Source organism: Passer montanus, unplaced genomic scaffold (genome assembly GCF_014805655.1).
Source record: "Passer montanus isolate IOZ18808 unplaced genomic scaffold, ASM1480565v1 scaffold55, whole genome shotgun sequence".
Classification (NCBI taxonomy): Eukaryota; Metazoa; Chordata; class Aves; order Passeriformes; family Passeridae; genus Passer; species Passer montanus.
Window position 1 is genome coordinate 1675324 of NW_024370485.1, and position 23178 is coordinate 1698501.

At 51.2% G+C, this 23178-nt stretch overlaps 1 protein-coding gene across 2 annotated transcripts; it reads right to left on the reverse strand.

The window, feature by feature from the left end:
- Positions 1-5: 5 nt before the first annotated feature.
- Positions 6-23143, reverse strand: MGAT3 (beta-1,4-mannosyl-glycoprotein 4-beta-N-acetylglucosaminyltransferase). Of its 2 annotated transcripts, none has more exons than XM_039725381.1 (2): positions 22895-23143; positions 6-6689 (listed from the first exon to the last, which is right to left on the reverse strand). In XM_039725381.1, exon 2 carries the CDS (start codon positions 6686-6688, stop codon positions 5180-5182), a length of 1509 nt encoding a protein of 502 aa, XP_039581315.1. In that variant the 5' UTR covers position 6689; positions 22895-23143; the 3' UTR covers positions 6-5179. The 2 variants fall into 2 exon arrangements, with proteins under 2 accessions (XP_039581315.1, XP_039581314.1); XM_039725380.1 differs by lacking the exon at positions 22895-23143 and adding an exon at positions 7910-9898.
- Between the last annotated feature and the right edge of the window lie 35 nt (positions 23144-23178).

Sequence of the window (23178 nt, forward strand, 5' to 3'; positions counted from 1 at the left end):
ACATCTTGGTTTCTTTTCATACTTTGTAAATTTTTTTAATTTTTTATTATTATCTCCTCCTTTTAAGCATCCCTTTAAGGGTGAAATGAAATCCAACCATTTACAGAGAAAATGATTTCAGAATGTACATTTGATTTATCCTTACAAAAAGTTCATTATTACTTGCTGTTTATAAATTACAGAGTTGAAAGGAGCTTTGCAGATGCTCTTATTTTTTCTTTTTAGTTTTTGGCAAGTCCACGCATTCTTTTTCCAAAGCAGGATGTCCTGGAGCCCCTCCAGGAGCAACACCAGCAGCAGGTCCAGGTGGACCCCAGGCTCAGAAGTGCTGCTGGACCACCTCCAGGATGATACTGCATCATCATCCGCACAGGCAGGAAAAAACAGCTGTTTGAATTCTTAGAGTATTTCAGATCCCTTCTTAATCCATTACCTGCAGTGCCCAAAGCTTTAAAATGTCAGTGTATTGCATTAGAAACAGTTCTTCTTTCTCAATGCTGGATCTGAGCCCCTCCTGCCACCCCCTTACCCTCCAGCTCCCCTTCCCTTTCCATAACAGGAGTGAGTTTGTCCAATATCTCAGAAATCAGAAAGGAGGGGATTAGGGAGGGTGGAGAGAACACAACGATGGAGGGGTACAGGATCCATTCTCCCACTCACTTCCCTCCTTTCTCACCAAGGTCAGAGGTCAGTGAAGGGAGGATGAGCTGTCCCTCCCTCTTCACCACCAGTGTTCACCAATGGAACCAGGAGCGACCCTGGACACGCGTCTTCACAGTGCAGAGGCATAGCAGCCACAGGGATTGCCAGCAGGAGCTGGGACACAGGGACACAGCCCCGGGACACCGAGGAGGGGAACAGACACCACCCCACAAGGAAACAGCAGGGCAGGCAGAGGGGAATAAACACCCATTCTGCTCTGACACTCTCCCTCCATGCCAGCTCGGTTTCCTTGTTTACCTGTCACAGAGACACAGAGTAGGTTGGCCTGGGCAGCACAACCACAACATCTCAGCAGGACACAGGGATCAGAGAAAGCAACAGCAAGAGTGGGCTTGAGCATGTCATCCTCCATACCAACCACAGGCACAAACTCACCGTGTCTTTTGTCACTTGGGTGTGGCATTGCCCCCAAACAGGCAAATAGGTCTAACCTGCCCTAGTCCCTCTGCTTCAGCAAGCTCACCTGCTGCAGGGGCACCAAAGCCCATGTCCTTCCTTTCCCTCGGGGCAAAGGGGAAGAGGCATTCTCCAGCCCAAAGCCATGCACAGGCACACAATCTCTTTCTAGGTGGGAAGCACAAAGACAGAAAGACGTGCGAGGCTTGGGTATGCCACACACTTCACCTATTTCCTGGCCCCACTTTTTACCAGTTTGAAGGTAAAAAAGGTTTTGAGGACGAAAAAGCACAAGGCTGAAGAGGGCTGCAGGAAAAGGCTGGTGATGCATTCCCTCCATCCACTGGACAGTTTGGTCCAAGAGAGACAACAGGATTAACTGCCCACAGCTCCATGGGCTGCAACAACCCACAGACAGCAGGCTCTGGTAGTTCCAGCCCAGTGTCAGCACAAGGTTCTTGGTCTTTCCCTTTTCAAATCTCAGAACCTGGTTCAGATGAGATGAAGGAGCTTCAGTGCTCACCTCAGGGTCTAGCACTGGGAAACAAGGATCTGACACAACCTGCCTCCTGCTTTGCCTCTCTCACCACCTCACACATGCACATACTTTTGACTTCCCTCTTGTGGCAGCTGCCTGGAGGGGTGGCTGTCCCACACCGAGCTGGCTGCAGAGGTCCCAGCAGGCAGCACAGGCAAAGCAGAGCAGAGGGCAAGCCACCACCTTGGAAAATCACTATGTGAAAGCCAGCTTAGTAGTCTGTTCCCTCCAGGGACAAGAAGGAAGATTTTTAATGACAAGCACTCTAGCTCCCTAAGGATAATAAACACAGGGTTAGCCAGACAAATTAGACAAACATTGACTGGTTTGGCCTTAAATCAAAAAAATGCTTAAACAGTTCTTGAGAAAGAGAAACAATAAAGAATGCATTTCATCTGTAAAGCCCCTTCCTCCCACTACAACACAAGTCTGGTTTCAATTTAATTTCCTAAGAATAAGGAAGTGAGTAAGTCCAGGAGGCAGGCAGGGCAGGAGTTCTGCACAAGAACCCCAGCATTCCTTTTCCAGCAACACCTTCTCCAGCCCAAGGGAGCAGAAGGAAGACACAAATCAGAGGGAGAAGAGGGGAATGGTGGAGCAAATAATGGAGGAGAGAAAGCAACAGGCTGCAGTTCAGGAATGGGAGAAGCAGATACTGCAGCTGTGGGCTTATTAAACTCCCAAGAGACAAGGGCTGCACCTCAACACTGAAAACATGACTGCTGTGCACTAAAAATCCCCAAGGATGGCTGTGCATGGGAAGGGCTGATATCAGAGGAAAGGCTGCTCCCACTGTGGGAGATAAGGAGGTGCAGCCTCAGCACACATGAACTTCAGCTCCTGCTGAAGTGGGGCTCTGGTGCTGCCAAAGCACCCACGCAAAGACTGGCTGGTCCTTCTCCTCTGCCTCCAGCAAAGCCTGGCACTGACCTTGTGTTACCATCACTGAGACAAGGCAAAGCCAAAAGGTCCAAGAGCAGACCTCAGGCTCCCTCCTCAGAGTAAAAATGAGAAATGGCTTCTTCCTTCCACACTGTGCTGCTGCTGAATTGCATGAGCTAACACACCTGCTCTCCTCCAGCTGTCCCTGGGGAAAGCATCTTCTCCCCGTGCTGCATCCTCAGTGCTGTGGCTTTCATCTTGCTCAATACAGGCTCCTCCTTTCTCAGCTGGGACCCCATTTCTCTACCATCTCTCTACAGTTAAAACCTCCACACAGTTGCTCAGCACCAGAACCTCATGACTGTGACAGGAGTTCCTTCTGCTACATCAATAAGTCTGGACTTAAAAAAGCCACAGCTTCCCTTTGGGGGAAAAGCATTCTCCTAGCAAAGTTTGTCTGTCCACCCAGTTCCCAAAGGGGCTTCTCTGCCTGTGGGGAAGACACAACAGAACTGAGAACAGGGATTTTAAAGAAACCAAAAATAACACAAAAGAGGTTCTTCAGTTCTTCTAAGAAGGCATTATGGTAAACAATATGTGGAAGGAGCCAAGATAAACTGCACCTCCACTTGATCAGAAAAAGACATTAATCTTTTTATTCCAGTCTCTGCCTTATTAAGCAAGCAAGCTGTTTTTGTTGACAGTTTTCTCTTCTCTAGAGAGGAGACTAGGAAGGAAAAAAAGAGAGAGACATTGGTAGGAATGAAGCACAAGGGTGGCATGTGCCACAGGACCATGGAAGCCTGATGGAGTTAAGGGCAATGAAAACCCTCCTGCTTTAGCACAGCTGGCCAGAAGGGCCACACTTCTTTGTGCCAATGCCTTCGTAATTATCCTTCTTCACTATTTCTGCTTGGAATGTGAGTCAGTCTTTCCACTGCAAGGCTAAGAGAGCAAGTTCATTACGATTTTCACCCTCTGCCCACTACGACCCAGGCTCTGGGCACCATGTCAAGCCATCTGCTAAGGAAGGGTGGTGGTAAGGGTGGAGACAAGATTCTGCCTCCTCAGTGAGCTGAACAATCCAATACAACAGCAGGCCAGATCCTCACTGCCCATGCCTGAGCAGACACCAGCCCAACCAGCTGCAGCTAGCACACTCTTAAGCCCCTTTTCCTCTCCATGGTGTTGTCTGCATGGCCCAGGGTGCAGGTGTGGGCTGCACACACTCTGGGTTGCACTGTGGTCCCCTAACAGCCTCTTGGCCCCAGGAAGAATTGGCCCATGGCTTGTTTCTTCATGAGTCCCCTCACACCCCAAGGGCAGACAGATGGATCCTGTGCCTCAACAGGCTTTGTTTGCCCACAACAATCAGAATTCCACCCTTCCTCTTCTCCCTTTTATTACCCCATGGTAAGAAGGAGTAGCCAGCAGATGTAAGCAGCAGCCCTGCTACTGGCACAGCCTGTGGGGCTCTAGAGGCAGCCAGAGAGGTGTGCAACAGTCCCACAGGTGTACCACTGCTATGCAGAGCCAATGCTATCCCTGCTCCTCTCCTATGAATTGCCCAAGAAATCATCATGCCAACACTGAGATCACAGCTTCTGGATCCCACCATTTCCTGCAAGCACACTCAGCCAAGCCCCACTATGTCCTCCTCCCCCCCAATACTGGTAATAAACACCCAGGTGCACACCAAACCCATGCATGTGAGCACTCATGCACACAGGCAACCATGCACTTGCAAACGTACACTCCCACCATCTGACTGAGCCCCCACAGCTTATCCCAGCCCCAACAGAAGCATGTTCTGCAGGGAAGATGCTTTGGCTTTGTAGGACAAGTCCATGCAGTGTTGTGGGGGCAGGGGGAAAAATGAGCAGAAAAACCCCTCAAACCCAGCTTTCTCCTCTGCTTCCTATCTGTCTGCTCCAGGACTGGTAGAGTACTGGGGCAAGATTCAGCCCAGGACAGAATGCATTAAGCCTGTGCAAGGGGCTGCATCTTGAGAAGGACAGCTTGAAAGCAAAGGATTTCCCTTCCCCAGAATACCCTTTGAATATAGCAGTATTCAAAAAAAAAAAAAAGCATACTGAGATGCTTTTGCACATTCACTCATCCAAAAAATGCCAGTGACACACATCTGCACACACAACCACTCACAAGAGTTTGTGCCTGCTGACTCACACGCTCACTGAATAGCCCAGGCTTGCATCTATGCTTGCTCCAATCCACAAAGGATGAGGGTGGATGGGAACAGCTGCCCTCTCTCCCCATGGGATCCTCTCAGCCTCCCCCAGAGGAAAAATCTGCCAGCTGGCTGCAGAGATTCTCTGCAGCCAGCAGGAGAGGCTCAGAAGATGCAAGGAAGTCTTTATGCTACTACAGAGCAAGTCCTCAACATCTCTCTTCCTCCTGTCCAGGTCTCCCTTCATGTGACTGAGGAATTTGGGTTCCCAGGCATCACCCTGGGATGAAGGGAAGAAGAACAGGAAGCGAGGGAGGGCAGAGACCTCAGAAAAACAGCCCACCCTGCCTGTAAACAAAGGAAACAAAAGAAGAAGAACAGAGGAAAACACCCGACTCTTTCCCTTTGTGGTGAAGTTCTGATTTCCCACCCAAGCCTGGGCCTCGGTGGCCTCACCCAGCACCCTCTGCCTTTCGGTAGGGGTTCTCCAACAGGTAGCGGAACCGCTGGTAGTTCTTGAGCAGGTACTTGGGAGCATACATCTGCTCCTTGGGGTCAGCAGGGGGATACTCCTGCATAGTACCATCAAACCAGCCACCAGTCCGGATCAGCTCCCGGATATAATTGAGGTCTCGTTTATCCTCGTAGTCACCCCAGCGGGGAAAGTCCCCGTTCTGGGCTGACACCAGTTTGAAGTAGATCCCCTCAGGGGTGAAACACCAGGAGCAGTGCCAGCCAGCAAAGTGGAGGGGGCTGCCCAGCGACCACTGCACCAGGATGTGTCCTGTGCTGTTCTCATACTGCCGAAACCCAGGCATGGTGTAGTACTCACGGCGCCGCAAACGTATCCCATCGGTAGCATAGACGGCCTGGAGCATCCCCATGGTGCAGCCTGAGACCACCTCCAAGGTGCCTGGCTGCTTCCAGAAGAAGCCATAGAGCGACTTGCGCATGTGAAAGGCGAAGGGCTCTGTCCAGCCGTCATAGAGCTTGAGGAAGAGCACCCCATCGCGGGCCGGGATCTCATCAGCATCATCGATGATGAAGACGTCGTCCGGGCGCAGGTTGCGGAGGCGGGAGATGCCATCCCGGGTGAGGAAGGTACGCAGGTAGTCATCAGCAATCCAGCCGTCCTGGCGGCCACCGGGGGGGAAGTGGTCCAGGAAAACGTAGAGCACCTTGTGGCGGATGTAGTCAAAGGAGCCGTTGAGGAGCATCTCGCGGAACTTGAGGGGCCGCGGCTCTCCGTAGGCCGTGAAGTTGGACTCGCACACCACGAAAGCATCCACCACGTCTCCCAGCTCATGGAAGCGGACATCCAGCAGGTCAAACTCGTGGTTGACGTTGATGGCATTGATTACCCGCCGGGGGATCTCCCGCGGCACGAGGCGGTCCTTGGTGGGCAGGTTGGAGTACTGGACCACGGTGGGGACCCCACAGCTGGGGCCGTGCCAGCCCGGCAGACACACGCATTCCACCCACTTGCGCCGCTTGGCTCCGCTGGCGCTCAGCGGCTTCCGAGCCGGCCGCCCCGAGGCTGCGCCATCCGCTCGCTCCTCCTGCCGGCCTCCCACGGGTGGCTTCTCCAACACCTTGGTGCCTGGCTTAAAGCAAACGCCACCGGCTTTGGTACGGACAAAGTATTCCGTTGAGTCTTCTGGCAGCACGAACTCAACCTTGTGCAGCTCTTCGCTGGCTCTGCTGGGAGACAGGGGCTGGAGCAAGGGGGAGTGGGAGTACAGGGGTGTGCGGAGGAACTCTGCACCCCCTGGCTCAGGGCTGACCTGAGGCGTGACGGGGGCATTGTTCCAGAAGAAGCTGGAGACGAGGTTGGGACTAAGCGAAGCCAGCTCCCTGGGGAAGGTGACATAGGAAAGGGCCTTGAGGAAGTGCAAGAAGGAGATGAGGCAGAGACCAGCCATGCAGAGAGTCAGAAAGAGTTTATGGCGTCTCATCTTCATCCTGTGGAAGAGCCACGAAAAGGAAAGTCACATTCAATAGTCACTGAGGTGCAGAAAGTTTACCACTGTTAGAAAAACAGGTTGGGGAAGGCAGGAATGCTGGTCCAAATTCAGCATGCACCTTTAGAGACTTGACTGCAGGAACTACACCCCCACCCCCTGCCATCTTCAGTGGGCCTTTTGCTTCAGCTGGGTTACAGCAAGCTGAACTGCTGCTAGATCAGTCTCATAAATCCACAAAGACAAGAAAGGCACTGGCAATGGGGTAGAAAGACAGGAAATCCAGAATAACAGGAATTCATGATCTAGTGAACTCACCGCACTTGGCAGATTTGCCCCTATTCACTGATGGAAATTAAATGAATGTAAACCTCCTCAGAGGTGTATCACCAGAGGGTTGGGAGAAAATGAAAAGAGCAGGAAGGGTGAGAGAGTTGGGGGGGCATGGTTGAAACATGACCAGTGCAAGAGAGGCAGTTTTAAAGGACTGAGATCATTAGTCAGACTGCCAGAGGCAGCCTACACTCTCCAGATCTTTACAGTGTTTGTACAACACACACCCTAAAAAAACACCTTTGTTCTTAGGAAATACTACCCAAGTTCACATGGAGGACAGGAAAACAAAAATAAAATTAAGATCCTGTCACATTTAATCTTCTCCCACCTGTGATTCTCAAGTCCACTGTATCTCCAAATGTTGCCATTTGCTTTTCACTTTCTGTGGACCAGATGCTGAGGTTTTTCTACATCTGGATCAAGGTGACAAAAATAAATGCCTAGCTGTCTCTGCCGGTAATACTGTGCCATCATGATGGATCCACGTCAGGCCAGGAAGAAGCCAGTGGTGCAGAGCCCTTCCCTCCAAACAACATGCAACATTGCCTTCATCCTCCCCTCCACCACCTCCCCTGCTCCAGCCCAGCCAGACAATACAGAGCTGCTGTCAAGCAGAGAAGTGACTGAAGACTACAATTCAGAAAAAGGACCAAAGGGGAAAAAAAAAAAAGAAAGAAAAAACTAATCTCACACAGTGCTTCACCAAGGAAAAGTAGAAAAGGTGTTCACCACTTGCTGTCTAGGGAAAGGCAAGTTGGGGCAAAAGTGGGCATGGGAGAAAGGTCATCCAAAAGTAGTTTTCAAGGCAGAGGCTGTCCTGGAGCATGACACCCTTCCTGCAGTGACAGACAAAGAGACAGAGATCCCCACACATGTGACACGTACCACTTCACCCCCTCCACATGTTCCATTCTGGCGGTTCTCTCCCTGGCGCCGTCTCCCTGCCAGGGCCAAAGTTCCTGAGCAGCACCATCGGTTATAAAGGTTCCACCTGGCTCGCAGTGGTGCCAGCAACGCCTTCACTGGAGGCAGTCCCTGCCCCCGGGGGTCACGGGGGAGCTGCCCCGCACGTGGGCAGGTGTGGGGGCAGAGGGAAGAAGAACCCAACCAGCTCCCACCACTTCAGAGGCCATTAGGTAAAATACAGCAAAGTGTGTTTACTGAGTAACTTGAGGACAATTTAATACTGAAGTGAAAAGCCATAAAGCATTTAGACAGATGGCAACTGCCCAAAGGAAAACCTATCTGGCTTTCCACGGATGGCTCCGACATGGACTTTGGTAGAGGGACTGTCCACAGTTGTACCTTACAGCCCAGCAAAGCATTTCTGGACACTTGGAAGTCACATTTTTAGTGGAAGTCGCCATCCACTGACATTGTCCCCAGTGCTCCGGTCGTAGGGCAAGGAGTCTCGGATTAAGCTCTGACTGAAGGACTGCAAGCCTGAAGCTGGTGGAATAGTTACAGCATGGCCATGGGAGGGGAAAAAATTGAAAGAAAAATAAACAAGGAAAAAGGAAAGAGAGCTAGATTCTATTGGTTAATGTTTAGTAGGGGTTTTGATATACTTTGCCACAACACAAGTCAGCGGCAGGGCAGGGTGCTGGCTCTGGACATCACCTTGGTAGTGGCCCAGCCAGTAAGGGGCTGGCTATTCTTCTGTTAAAAGCCATAAAAGATCATCTTGGGGCTTGCTGTCAAGCTTTCTTCATGGGGGCAAAACAAGGGGCAGTAGAAAACACCATGAGCATCTCTTTCTATCCATGATCGGTTTTTTTCTTGAGGCTCTGTTAATGTCTTGCAGAAGCAGCAAGATCACTTGTAGAGGAATATTCAGTGCCTTTTCCTTGCACATCACAGTCTTTAGTCTGTCTTGCAGTGTGGGGAAAATAAGAGCACAAGGAAGCCAAACCCCCACTAAATTAGCAGTGACTGTCAATAGAAAGTGTCCCTCACTGGTAAATGAGTACAGCTTTCTCCAGTCAGGTGTCCTGTGACCTCTCCAAGGCATTACTTCCAGACATCAGGCTGCTCTCCCTCAGATGCTGAAACCGGGGCAAGATGAACAGCTGACCTGCTCCAAAACAGCAATCCAAATGACTGCCAGGTAATGCTGGTTTCACTCTAGTTCCTACAGGACACACAAATGCAGGGCAGCCAGCTTCCTCTGGGCCAGCCCAGGGCTGAAGGCAAGTGCTGAAGGAATCACACAAGGCACATCACCTTCTCAGATGGCTGTGATGCTCTGCATGCCACAGTAAATTCCCAGACAAAAAGCCATAACTCTTGACATTCAACAAACTGCTCTGCTTTCTGAGATGTAGCATGCCATGTCAACATAGCAGGACGCATGGTTTTCGGAAGCAAAGCATATTTTCCTCACTTGACATTAGCATACATCAGTATCTGTCAGGCTCAGCATGTGGCTCTGCAGCTCTTCAGCCACGGGCACAACAAACTCTGGGCAAGGCTGGTGTGCACAGCCCTCCCCAGCTGCTCTGCCAAGCCAGCTGGCCCTGCAGCACCCTCTGCTGCTCCACAGCCCAGGAGGCAATTTTCACTGCTCAGTTGGTTTTGTAGGGAGTGGGAACATAAACACATTTCCTAACCCCTCCTGGAAGAGGGGAAGCAAAGAAGCAAGGTGTGTCCTTTTCAAAATCTCTTCTCTGGGAACCACCTTCATTCTCACATGCCAGGGATTCTTCTGCCAGGGAGTGGAGAACACTCATGCACCCTTGGGTGAGCCAAGACACTAAATACCATCAATCACGTATCCCTTCCCATATCCTCTGATCAGCCCTGCAGTGAAAGACATGTCTGATGGAAGCTAGTTGGAGACAAAGGCCAGCAAGGGAGGATTCCCCACCCTACCCATCCAAAACATTTGCATGTGGTGGAAATGAGAAAGGAGGCACCAGTCAGGGAGACATCTCAGTTTGTCACAGAAGAGCCCAGCTGCTCCAACACAAAGCAGCCATCAGTGACCAAGAACACAGAAAATAGCAAGAAGAGGTATTTCCCTTCTGACAATGTTGACTGAGGAAGGGGGGAAAAAAGTCAACTTGATCTCTGGGAGAGTGATCAAGTTGCTGTCAGCAGCACGAAGACCTTTAATGTTCAAGTAGAAGAAAAAGCCTGAAGTAGTATGGACAGTCAGCTCTTTAGGGAGTGCACAGTTATAGACTGCTTCAGCAACACACAGTCCTGGAGAGACAAGCTGAAAGCTTCTTTTTGTAAGGGATCCCTTTGGTATTTCCTGGCTTGAAGTTCTGTCTCTACCATGCAGGGCAAGTGCTTTCAAAAAATGAGAAAAGCTAGAAGTGTTATGCACATGAGTTGTCCCCAGGCACCTGTTACCATTTTAGTGACCAGTTGATTTATACCATCCTGAAATAACATACTTATTTTTCAAGAATCCAGAGAGAAAGATATGCACCGATAAGAGCTGGCAGTTCACCAGCCCCAATGTTCTCTTCTGGAGAACACTGGCAAGAGGCCACACAACAGGCTGCTGGATATAGGCTTGTTACCCCATCTTGTTAGGGCATGGGACTCAAGACTCCCTAGACCTCTCCCATGGTTACAGGGAAAATGCAGCTGTAGAGAACAAGTCAGAGCAGAAGCTCCTGGTTTTCCCCTGATCCATAATGCTCATCTCCTCTGCCTAAAGTTATGGGATAACACCCATGTAGTAACATATTTGCAGATCACTCAGACACTTCAACACAAAGCAGCAATTCAAATTAGAATCACTTTCCACATGGCAGATTAAAAACTCAGTATGACTTCCACCCCCCACTCCACACAGAGGGCCCAACTCTCTCTGCTCCAGCTAGAGACAAATGGAACAGGCTCCACATTTCTGGAGTACTGGGTCTACTTGCCATCTCAAGCATAGGACGAAGCAGGCACCAGAACCACAGTACCTCTAAACACTCTAAAAATCTCAAGTTACTTTTGTCCTGCAAACATCTACCACAGAAGAAGCCATACAACTTAGTATTTGTCAACAACTAAAACAAGCACAGGCACAGCAGGACTGCACCTTGCTTAAGGGTAGGAAAAGAAGATTATCCTACATTGCAGGAAAATCTGAGAGAAGCAGGATGTACCAGAAGTTAGCTAGGGCTCAGCATCTCTCACATGAAGGATGCCACGGTGTTTTCAGGGACTGCAAGCTACAAGGACGTCAGCAAGAAGCTCTGGCAGCCAGAGCACAAGGTGGTTTCAATGTAAGCAGGTCCGTATCAGCTTCCCTGCAAGTTGCCAAGGACAGAATAAAACATTCTTCTGTGTCCTTCATCAAGAGCTGCTGCCCACAGCCCTAATGCAAAACAGCACTACCTCACACCCTGTGTTTCCTTTGCAGCCTCGAGGCAACTGACCACAAGGTGTCACTGACTTGGTGCCAGCCCAAACAGCTGGATCGAGCCATCCAGCACGGGCACCCTCCAGGCAAGGTCAGGCTGAGGGACAGCAAGGCTCTGTCCTAAGCACCTTCCCTCCATTTCTGCAGACAGGCCAGAAGAGTGGCAAGGTAACCACTTAAATGACTCCCATTTGCCTCCCAGAGCTGCCATCCACCCACCACTAATAAGGCAGATAAGTCAGAAAGAAAACCAGACTGAGGAAAATAGATAGCTAAAGGGTGAATCTACACAAAACTAAGGTTTGAGGTTGGCCAGGGAAGGGTGGCAGCACAGCACAAAGAAAGGCATTGCCTTCCCATTCCCCAGGAAGGCAGGCACATGATGTACACACCAACCACAAGCCTCCAGACTATGTGCAAGACCTTGCTAAAGTCTCAACAAACCTGCAGCGTCTACAGTCAAAAAACAAACCAACCAAGTATCTCTTTTATGCATTCCTCTAGGAGACCCAAGTGCTCCACACCAGCAGCTACTACCTTCTGCACACAGAAACTAAGATGGATGCAACACAAAGCCTCCAGCTTTTTAAGTGCTGTATTTGCTCACCTCTGCAAGCACAGTATGTTCAGAATCCACACTTCCAATGGACCTTCATTGTTTCAGCTGTTCTCTCAAGCGTCTTGTCCTGCCCTTCAGTGGACTAAGCCTTGGTTATTTCAGATGCTACATCTCCAGTCGCAGCAAGGCAGATGCACACTGTGGGACAAAGCAGCTCCTAACCCTCCACACAGAACACATGGGACCTGGAGAAGGATTTGTCTCAAGACTGGTCTTCCAGAAGTCAGCAGAACAGACCAACATCTGAACACCTTCAGAGTCCATTAAAAAACCCTCCACTCAAACAGACTGTTCTTACTGTAGCTACCATACTACTAATAGCAGCATAATTATATAATTCTCCAACCCCCAATTTAAAAAGATCTCAGAAAAGACTAGAAAACTCTAGTGAAATCCAGTAATGGCCTACAAGACACCAATTTAATTTTATCCAAGAAGTGCTTGGACGTCACAAGGGTGCAGTACTGCATGCTAAAGGAAACTAAGCTGGATTTCCAACTCCACTGGAATCAATCAAATATTCTTCTCAGTATCCTTCAGATATGCTGGGCTCCCTTGTAGCTAATCTTCTCTCTCCAGCTAAATCCAGTCTCACCATAGGAATTTCTACTGCTTCAGAAATACTTCTGCACACTCTAATCCTTCAGAGGTTCTCAGAAGCTGCACCTTCAATTTCTTATTGTCACTAGTCTGAGCGCTCTCTCCGCTGCAGAAGAAGCGGCACCTCTCTCCCCCACTTAAGCCTGATATCCTGGAAGGACTCTTCCTCAGCCCTGCTTACTGCCTCCTCAAAACATCTGCTTCCACAAGGTCTGCTGTGATGGCCTGGGAGCTCACGTCACCACTTGGCTCCAAGGCTGGGCCTCTCTGCACATGAGAGGGCGAGCCGAGGCACTGCTCACTGCACTCCCCCAGGATGCCAGGCCCTTCTCCCAGACAAACACGGGGCTGCTGCTGCTCACTGCTGCAACTGCACAGCAGCCAGAGCAAAACAGAGTTGGCTAGGTCTTCTGCTGTCTTACAGGGAAAGGATACTCCATCATGAGGAACAGGAAAGGGAAAAGGGACAACACTACACAAAAAAGCTACTTATGTCTTCAGACAGACCACGGGGTAATCAAACAAGTATGCAAGGTCTCCCTGCTAGTTTTGGTGCCTTGCAAAGACGGACAGGTCAAAACCAAATCATGCTTTCAGAGACTTCAAGTGAGGCATGTGACAACACAGGCTTTTGTGCCAGAGGTTCTCCCCCTTCACTCACCACCATCGCAGCTTACCCATCCCTCAGTTGTCAGTTGCATGAATTCAAGTTGTCAATCACATGAAAGTCTGCTTTTACAGCCATACCAGCAGCAGATCTAACTGGGTTAAAAATAAACTTGAAGAAAACGCCTAGGCACAGGAACAAGCAGATGACCAGCAGAAACTTTCTGAATTATTTCACCAGTTCATTTCTGATCAAAACACATAGATGTAGATACATCCTCAGACATTCAAAATTACAGAATTGTAAGTGCTGTTCATCTAACCAAATCTCCAACAAGGCCCCCATTCAACCACCATGAGCTCACTAACTTCCCAGAAGCATCACAGAAGGAGCACATCTCAAGGAAGGAAGTGGAAGACCCAGGAGCAGCAGGGAACTGCTTCAGTGCAGATCCTGGCAGGCACTCCATGCAGGTCAGGCAAGTAGAGTACAAGCCACAAATCCTGAGGTCAGCTCCAAGATGAACAGTCCAGATTACCCTCAGACCTGCGGGTCCATGGGTGAAGAGCACGTGGCAGACGCACCAGATCAGGCACACAAACCCTGTGCAAAGCAAAGCAGGGACAGTGTGACAGCCCAAGCAACAGGGAGATGCAGGTTGAAGAGCCCAGAGGAGGTGAAGTGTGTGCCCCGTGAGCCCATAGCAAGGCACTTAAAAGAGGAAAGAGGCAAGAAACACTTGATGCCATGGTGATGGGTGAAGCGCACAGACCCACGCAGGCAGGAGAAACCACATTAACTCCGGCTATTTTTGAAGCGGGTGGCAGTTGTTTGTGCATGCCCAGGATAAAGGCTCTCCAAGAGGGATCAAGGAGCAGAATAATTAAACGCCAGGAAGACAATAAATAAAGAGAGGCCACGGAATAGCAGCAAGATCCTAGTGGCCAGGAGAAGAGGTGGCCCTCCATCCCCACCCTCCTTCCTCCCCCATCCATCACCAACTACTTGGGGTTTGGCAGTGTGCTCACTTTCCCACAGTAGCCGATCTATTACTGTTTGGAAGAGCCTCTTCCTTCCCCTCCTCCCCTCCTTTTCAGGCCACAGGGGTCCTGCTTGGCAGCCCCCGGATCCCCCTCTACTCTGAATGTCTGGTGACCAGCCAATCCCATGCAAAGAGCATTAACCCCTCTTCACCAGGAACAAACACAGAAACCTGACTCCATGCAGAGAGGTTTCTCTAGGATGTCTCTCCCTCCTTCTCTCCTCCCCTTCCCCAACCCCCGCTGCTCACTCTCTCGCCTTTTTCCCCCCTCTTTCGTTTCATTTCTCAAAACTAACTCCAGCCCAGGGAGTGTCACATATTCCCGAGAATGTTACACAAGCCCATGGGAATTTTTCTTGGACCACGAACAGACCCTTATTTATTTGTCTCTTCTGCCTTTGTTCCTCATTTCCTCTTTCAAGACTTAGGCAAGACCTCGACACAGTGCTGCCTGGATCCCCCGCTGCCACTTCACTTTGTTATTATTTTCGGAAAGAAAGGGCTGATAGGCAGAGAGCTCTTCAGTGCCTTGCCCCGAGGCAGGAATAAGTCAGCCCAGACTCCCACCTCTGGGCTGGACAAAGGGCAAGAGCTCAGGGGCTCTGGCTTGCAGAGACAACCTCCTGCTTATGTTATCCTTCTGACTGCAGCATTGCAGCCCCTTGGATTAAATCCCCACGAATCAATTCTGCAGTCGCAGCTCTGTGCCGATAACAGGCATATGGTACCACGAAAAGGGGCAGCTTCCCAGAATGAAATCAAAAGCTTCCTAATGCACTTAACTCAGGGTCACATAAATCTCTCTTCTGCCTCCCACAGACAACTGGACCTTGTTTACAGGCATTGCAACAGGCCTGGGTCTCAACAATATGCTTACTACTCCTGCACAAACATTCCCTTTCACTAAGCAAAGCAGTACCCTGATCTCCAGATTAATCCAAGCAGAAAGAACTAGGAACAGGTCTACAGGGAAAGAAGGAGAAAGTTTGTCTTCATCAGCAAAATCAAATGCCATCCTGGACACCACACAGATTTGGGGATCACTTGTCTTCACATTCTTCCTTTAGGTTGCCTTATTTCTTAAGAAAGATGAGGAGGAATTTTGGTTTTAGCCAGATGGTGACGCCCCTGACAAGAGGTAAAACCATCTGATGAAAGAATGGGTTGTTTTCAGGCTGATGAGACCAAGAACCAGGCCAGGGCAAGATGGGGCAGCACAGCTTGTCCAAGGAACATACAGTGACTACCTGTCCAACTTTGCCCCAAATGCAAAAGCCACAAGAGAACACCGTGCAAACAAAAACAGGGAAGCTGAGTATTTCTGCTCAACTGTACAACAGACAGAGCAGTTTACTACCACAATCATTTGATTACAGTTTCTTTCTTCCTCCACCCTCAGCCCTCTTCCTCCCCTTTCAGGTCTTCAGTAACACAAACATTTATATTGAACTGTGTTTCTGAGAAATCAGCTGCCACAAACAGGTCAAAAAGGAAAGAAAGGAGAAAGACAGAATTTGTGTAAGCACATTAAGAAAATTGTTTATGAACAAGAAGGACGTGCAGTGCAGGAAGGGAGCTGTGGTCACGTTGAAGTCAACACGACAAGCAGGGCAGAAGCAGGAGAGCCCACCTGTGTGGTACAGCAACCTGCCACAATGAGGCAGAGGGACAAAGGGCATTAAGCTCATCCATAGCTGGGCTACCCAGCTCACCTTCATGATGTTCCGCTGCCGCAAGAGCCTGTAACAAACTGCCCCAGTCAGCTTCTCTTCAGAGTTTAATCACTGAGAAGTGATGGGAATTTCAGCTGCACAGTTTGCTACTCAACCACCTGCTCTACCCAGTGCTGAGGTACTGATGATCTTGTGCAAAGTCCAATGGACCGTGTCATGACAAATCTAAAAAACACTTTGGCAAGACAAGATGGCCCTTTGAAAGAAGAAAAATGCTTTCAAGCATCTAAATATTTTAGAGAACAGTCCAGAAGATTCCAGCACTGTAATTGAGTGAGGGACCAAATCCAAGCACCAGATTCACTGTCTCCAGCTCGACACAGTCTCTTTACTGCAAAGACAAGGCTCTGAACTCAGGAACCTCTTGCACAAGCCCAAGCCACGGAAATGCTCAGCAGTATCACACACCTGAATGACACAGAAACCAGAATTGCATTTTCAGGGCAGTTCAGCTGCACAAAGCCATATGCAAACAAACACAGGCAGAAAGGAAGCCCACAGCACTTCCTCATCACTAAGTGATAGACTCTGGATGCCTGACAAACTCCCCTTCCCTCCCCCCCAGCGCTCACGGGAAGCGAGAAGACTCTGTTCCAGAGCACAACTGCACTATAAATAATTCAAGAGACTGCTAAATTATGCAAAAGCAATCCCATCCTACCCCCGGCCAAGCTGAATGCAGGTGTGGTCAACCCTTCCTCCAGAAGTTGCTGCTGGATAGGGATTCTGAGGCCACAGAGGCCTTGTGCCAATAGCACACAACTGAGAGCACCCTGGCCACTTGCTCACAGCCCGGCCTGCACCAAGCAGCAGCACAAGAGGAGGTATTTGGGGACACAGGGCTGATGGGGGAACAGCAGCTCCTTTAATCCACTTCTTCTCCAGAGACCTCACATGGCCCCAGGAGCAAACATAGAAAATCGTGTCCCCCTCAAGCAAGGCTGCTCAGTAGGTCTTGCCTCCATGGATCGGATTAGCTGGCAAAAGCTGCAGCTGGACAGCACTGGCACACTGAGGCAGGGAAGAAAGGACTGCTGGGGCAGGTGACAAGGAGAAAAGGGAACGAAAAAACCAAACTCTGGAGTGGTAAAGAAAGAAGAGTTTTGCTAACACAAATAACATAAAAGGAAGGCCAAGCTGAAAGCAGAAATGCTGTCAGTTCTGCTGCCCCAATCCTCTGCCTTCGGGAGATCCTGCTTCCCTGAATATCAGGGCTTCCAAAGTTTCCCTTGGAAATGGGGTCATTAAGCAACAGAGTGCAGCTCACACTGATCACTCCAGGGCACTGCTCTCCTCATTTACCCTGCCCTTCGCTCTGCCTCAGAGCCAGCCCTCACGCCACAAGCTCCACAAAAACACAGCTTCCTCACGCACAGTGAGCACCACGCACTGTCAGCCCCTACAGCCAAATCCTTCTTCCAAACCCTACCTTTCCTAGCTGCTGCAGCCTCCAAGATCTGTCCGTGCCCAACATGCTCAGCCTGCACAGGCCTCCATTCCCTGCTGCCCAGATAGAAGTGTCTGTGTTAGAGGAAGCAAGAACTGAAAGCACTACCGTAGCCCTTTCTTCAGCCTCAGCACAACCAGCTTAAAATCTCAGGGCTCTAGCCTACCTTCTCCTTCTTAAAGGGCTCAGCATCTAGGAGAAAGACTCCCTTTCACGATTCCTGGCCATGCTGTGTCCCAGAAACGTGCCCATTTCTGTCCCGTTCCGTATCTGCGTGCCAAGCCAGGGGATACCTGTGCTCAGCTCGTAGGTGTCACAGCTGCGAGCCGCTGTGCAGCGGGGCTCATTTGCATCAGTCTCTCAGCCGTGCTCCAAACCTGCCTGCCACAGCTTTGCCCTCATGCAAGAGACATGCAGCGCTACCCCAAGATAAAAATTACCCCAAAGCCTTGAAGGGAGCACGGAGTTTGAGTCTGCCCGCTAACCCCAGCCCAACCTGTACAGATTTACACAGCGAGGGGAGAATGATTCTCTGAGGGAAAGGCAGCAGGGAGTAGGGATTATAGATCAGGCAGCAGATCAAGGAGGTGATATCTATGGTGAAAAGGGCTGCAGAAACCAAGTGATGACTAGAAAGCTATCGATAACCTCTGGCTCAGCACCCACACCCAGCTGTTCCCCAGGATTTCCAAGACTGCCAGCAGCAAAGCAAGTACAGGAAGCGTGGCACTTTGGTTGCTGCTCTCTGACAAACCCTGTGTTTGCCACTGGGCACAGCACAGCCTTGCTCCATGCCTCAGTTTCCCTGTGTGGGAAATACAAGAGACTTGTCTACTCTGGGTAAGGGCTTACCTAATTAAAAGAAGCTTAATAGGTTGCTTCAAGGTCCTTGGAGAGAAACTCTGTCAAAATGCAAGACAGAGATGATCCCCAGAAAGAGGAGAAGCCCCCTCTGCTTTTCTCTCTTCCGGTCAGCCACATTCACCTCTCCTCTTGCTTGTAATTTGAGCATTACAGGCTGAAAAAGACTTCTGGCAATGCTCAGTGTGGCCATACCCCACAGCCACAGCTGATGTTTTGGAAAAAGCCTATTTCGATACAGACCTGGGCACTCCCCTTGGTGGGAAAACAAGGAATCTTAGCTGAGGTCATCAAGCTGCCTGTTCAGCTAGGGGGGTTATCTTGGTACAAAAGGCCAAGGCCTCAGCAGTGAGCAGACCACATAACTCTTGCTGTTCTGAAACAGGTAATAATCACTTCCAAAATCACAACTCTAGAACAAGCCCTTGCCGTTCATAAGGCAGCCAGGTCCCTTCAGCCTGCCTGATGAAACCTCGAAGTGCAGCGCTGGACTCCCTTTCACCAATCAGCTCTACTGAGCAAGTTTCTGAGCACAAAAATACACCCACCCTGCTACAGGTGTTCAGAGGTCTGGAGAGCAGGAGGTACCTGTTGTACTTCAGGAAGAGATTCGGAAAGTAAAGGGTCTGCATGCCAAGGAACACAAAGAAGTCAAAAAAAAGGTAAACAAATCATGTTTCTGCCTTCCTCAGATATGCAGCTGGAGTTTATTCCACAGGGATGCAGGCATAGAGTGCTTTTGTAAATCCTACACCACTGCTCCAGCACACAGCATCTCTCTTCACCTTCCCCCGGAGAAGGGGGAACTCACCAGCTCTGTGACAGCAACTCTGCCCTAGCCCCTGGCACAAGCAGCTGGTCCTGGCATCCCACCCAGCACTGCTGCTGTGGCACAGCCCAGTCCTTGCAAGAAATGCAAGGACTCACCTAATGCTATCAAAGCACCCCAAACCCAACCCAGAACTGCCCACAATGCTAGGCTTGGCCTCTCCACGCAGCTCTGTCACAGCTCCTCAAGGCCAGCCTGCATCACTGACTCGACAGCACGGTTCACGTGTGCACTGCAGATATGTCACCACCTTTCCCAGAACATTCACAATTTGGAACAGCAGGCACTCCTAAGACTCTCCCCACATCTCCCTAGATTGCACTGCCCCACGTGCCTACCTTCCCCAAATTTCAGATCCCACTGTAATGTTTCACTGTAGTGTCCTGATGGCATTTTGTGCTAGTGAAGTGCAGCCTGACCTTTTGTACAGAACTGATGGGTGACAGTAGCAGAAAAACACGTGGGCACAACTACCCACACTTTTCTGCTTCTGTAGTCAGGGCTGGTAACATGAACCAGCCCTTTGAGGCACCTCCACTGACCTAGAGTCATGAAGGCATCTCTTGTGCCAGTCAGTACGCCCTCCTCTCTGACAGAGTTACTGACAGCTGTACCAGTCTTCGTTAGCACCACCTCCTCCAGCTACATCCCACTGATTGGGTCACAGATCCAACAATGTACAAAGGGCTCATTTTAGAGCAACTAACCCCACCTAAAACCTAATCGGCCGTTAGGAACGAATGCTGGCCCAGCCTGGCCCATCTGTCCATCACCAAACTCCCCCACTTCCTTCCTCCACCTTTATGATCCAGCACAGAGGCTGGGGGGGGTAGGGGGGTCCCTTTGTGATAGCAGGTGCACCTTAAAGATTCTGTTCTCAAGAGACAAGGAAGCTCAGACACAACAAGCTGAAAACTCAGCTATAAACCCTTCCACAAGACAGGGTTTATCTCTGCTTGCTGACAGGTCAAAGCAAGGGAGGGACAGAGGGAAACTTGTCTAGCCTAAGGTGCCCTTCACATACTGAACGTGCACAACAACACCTATGTGAACTGCCCTGAATAATTGCCATACCCATGGCTGCTTACATGCCCTACATTTATTGCAGCCATAAAAATCAGCAAAAGTGCCTGTGTTCCATGATAAGTGCATCCAGCAGGACCCGTGTGCATTGCTACACGCACCCAGCAAGCAGCCACCCACATGTGTCACACAAGCATCCCTCAAAGGCATGCAGTAAGCGTGTTACACCAATCTGGCAAGCCCCAGTGTCACACTGCACTTAGCCAGATGTGTGTGGGAGAAGGAGGAGAAAGGTAAACACAAGGCACACAGGAAGCCCACAAGTACACAAACCTCACAGGTACGCTCCTCAGGCAAACACACCGAGTGTGTCTGTGTCTGTCATGTGCCTGGCCAAGGTTCAGCGGGCTCTGTGCTCACCATGCAGCCCCAGCAAGCCTCCAGACCAGCTATCCCTGTGTCACGTTGGGCACAAGTGCTCCTGGTAAGATCATAGCTGTGAGCATCTACTGAAGCTAACATTCCTGCAAGAACACTATTTTCCACCTGCTCTTCTTGACCTCCTTGCTAAGACAACCCCTGTGTGCCAAATGGGCAACTTTTTTCCAATCTTACCAGCATTTTCAGGGAGGGAGGAAAGCAGGCAGGCAGCTCAGCCACCAAAACCACTTTGGAAACAAGAGTGTGGAGAGCACCTCCAATGAAGGTGAGCCACAGCAGCATCTAGCACCAAAAGTATACTAGACAAAAAGCAGCAGTTGTGCCACCAAATTAGGAACTGGGCGACAAAACACACCTGCAGCTAGCCTGAGTCCATCCCTTCTCCTAAGGCTATAACTGCCATATCCAGGGCATTAATAAACAAGCCATGTAGGTATAACTGAGTCCTCGAGGGAGGAATGCTGTACCTTGCAGTGGATTTCTTACCCCTACTCTAAAATCACCGGAGAGTGCAGAGGAGCTGTAAATCTTTGAGGGATTTTTATGACACGCAGTAGAAGAGGCACAGCTTCACTCCTCTTCTGCAGTTTGCAATGGCTTTCATTCAGTGCTTGTCTTATAGTGCTACAGGCAGGCTGGAGATTCCCTCCTGAGGAACAGCTCAAAGGACTGCTCCTCTCCCAGTCTAGCTTGGAGGACATGTTCCCAGCTCTACTGGGGCTGAAACAAGGTGCTAGAGCTGTGTTTAGGGCGGCTTTAGAAGCTGGAGGTTTGCTGGAGTGTAGGGACACCCACAGTTCTTCCTCCCCTCAGATCTCTCCCCATTGCCTGAGGGTCAATCAAAGAATGGTACATCCTGCTTGATTTCTGCCCTTCTCTGAGAAGTTGGCAGCAGCCAGGCTGCAGCAACACGAACTTGCAAGTGCTTCCTAAATCACAGGTGCCAGCTGGACTTAAACACCACTGCTGCAGCAGGGACCCACAGTGAACAAGAGACACTCTTTGGGGAAGGAACTTGAGAAGCTCCTGCTGACTCACACCCTGCCAAGGTGAGGGACACAGGGGCAAGAATATGCAGGAATTTGAAATTCAGTTTGCACAGGCTTGGGGGTTCCTGGTGACTCAAATCATATTTGTTAGCAGGGATGCCATAGAGTGTGTTCACAGGCTTGAACTTCCCACTCAAGAAGAGAGATTTGGGATTAACTGGAGGGCTTGTTCTACAGGAGGAGATGTGCTCAGCACACTCACACTATGCTCTGGAGACAGGGCAGGCACGCTCCTGACCAGACGTTCTGCCCTAGGGTGCAAAGGAGAATAGCAAGACCCCAGCATAATTTCTGGGAAATAGGCGGGGTTCCCGTGCGACCCAGGCGCGGCTCGAGGAAACACAGCATGTGGAAATCCCCGAAGGAAAACCACGAGCTGAGGCACTGAGAGAAGCCTCTCTCCATCCCGCGCCACGCTCCCTCCCTCACTGAGCTGCCTGAGGAACTCCAGAGCTGCAGCAGATGCCGTGCACCCCATCAACCTTGTCACGCTCGCCCAGGGAGCAAAACTCTCGCAAGGGCTGAGGTACAGCAGCCTGTGTCACTCCGGTAGGACACACAGCCCTTCCAGCCCACAAACAACCCAGGGCCCCGCACCAGCGGGAAGAACTGGGGTGCCCGCGTCCCTCTGCGGCCAGCCCCGAAGAGGGGCACTGCAGCCATCTGACATGGAGACACAGCAGGGCACAGGGGACGCTGGACGGTACACATTTATTTGTATGGATGTTTTCCCTCCCACGCACGCACTCCTGTTACTCCTTCTCGCTTGCTGCAGGCTTGGCACGCATCCCCAGCCCGTGCCCTCCTCGCAAGCCCAGCCCGGGCAGCAGATGGGCCTTGGCTGCAGTGCCCCGGCCGGAGGGAGGGTGCCTCCACCCCCGGCGAGCCCTCCGCTGCGGGCAGGGGGCTGGCAGCATCACCGCCCTCCTCCCCACAGCCGATGCTCCCTAGCAGGGGATGCCGGGATTATGGGGGGGTGGGGAGGGGGGGAGAGAGAGAATAAAAAAATAGCACTAATATAAATAAATAAGGAGCGCGAAGGTGGGGGCTCGGTGGGGGAAGCCTCTCCGGCAGCGCTCGCAGGGGATGACGCCGCACCCCCGGGCCGAGGCACAACTTGCAGGTGGCGACAGCGGCGGGGGGGGACGGACCGATGGATGTCCCGCCGCCGCTGCCCGCAGCCCCGGGGCGGCTCCCCCGGGCCGTGCTCTGCCCGCCGCCCCAGCCCCGCTGCCCGCTCGCTCACTCACCCCCGGCCGGCGCAGTGTCGGTGCCCGCGCCCCCCGGCATGGCTCGGCGCCGGCCGCGGCGAGGCGAGAGGCGAGCCCGGAGCCCGCAGCCCCCCGCCGCCTTCCTCCGCCTTCTCCTTCTCCGCCGCGGAGCGGCCCGGCAGCTCCTCCCGGCCGCGGGAAAGGATGCGCTGCGCTGCGGAGCCGCGGCGAGCCGAGCCCCGCCGGCAGCAGCGGGCAGGGCTGCAGCAGCCCCTTTTGTGCCGCCCTCACCGCCTGTCTCCTCCCCCGGCGCGCCCGCCCGC

What these genes read in the sequence shown, in the direction of transcription:
- MGAT3 (XM_039725380.1), bottom strand. Translation starts at nt 7,935, where the DNA reads ATGGAACATGTGGAGGGGGTGAAGTG. An exon ending in CATGTGGAGGGGGTGAAGTG is followed by an intron (nt 6,690 to 7,909) that starts GTACGTGTCACA and finishes GCTCTTCCACAG; the next exon opens with GATGAAGATGAGACGCCATA.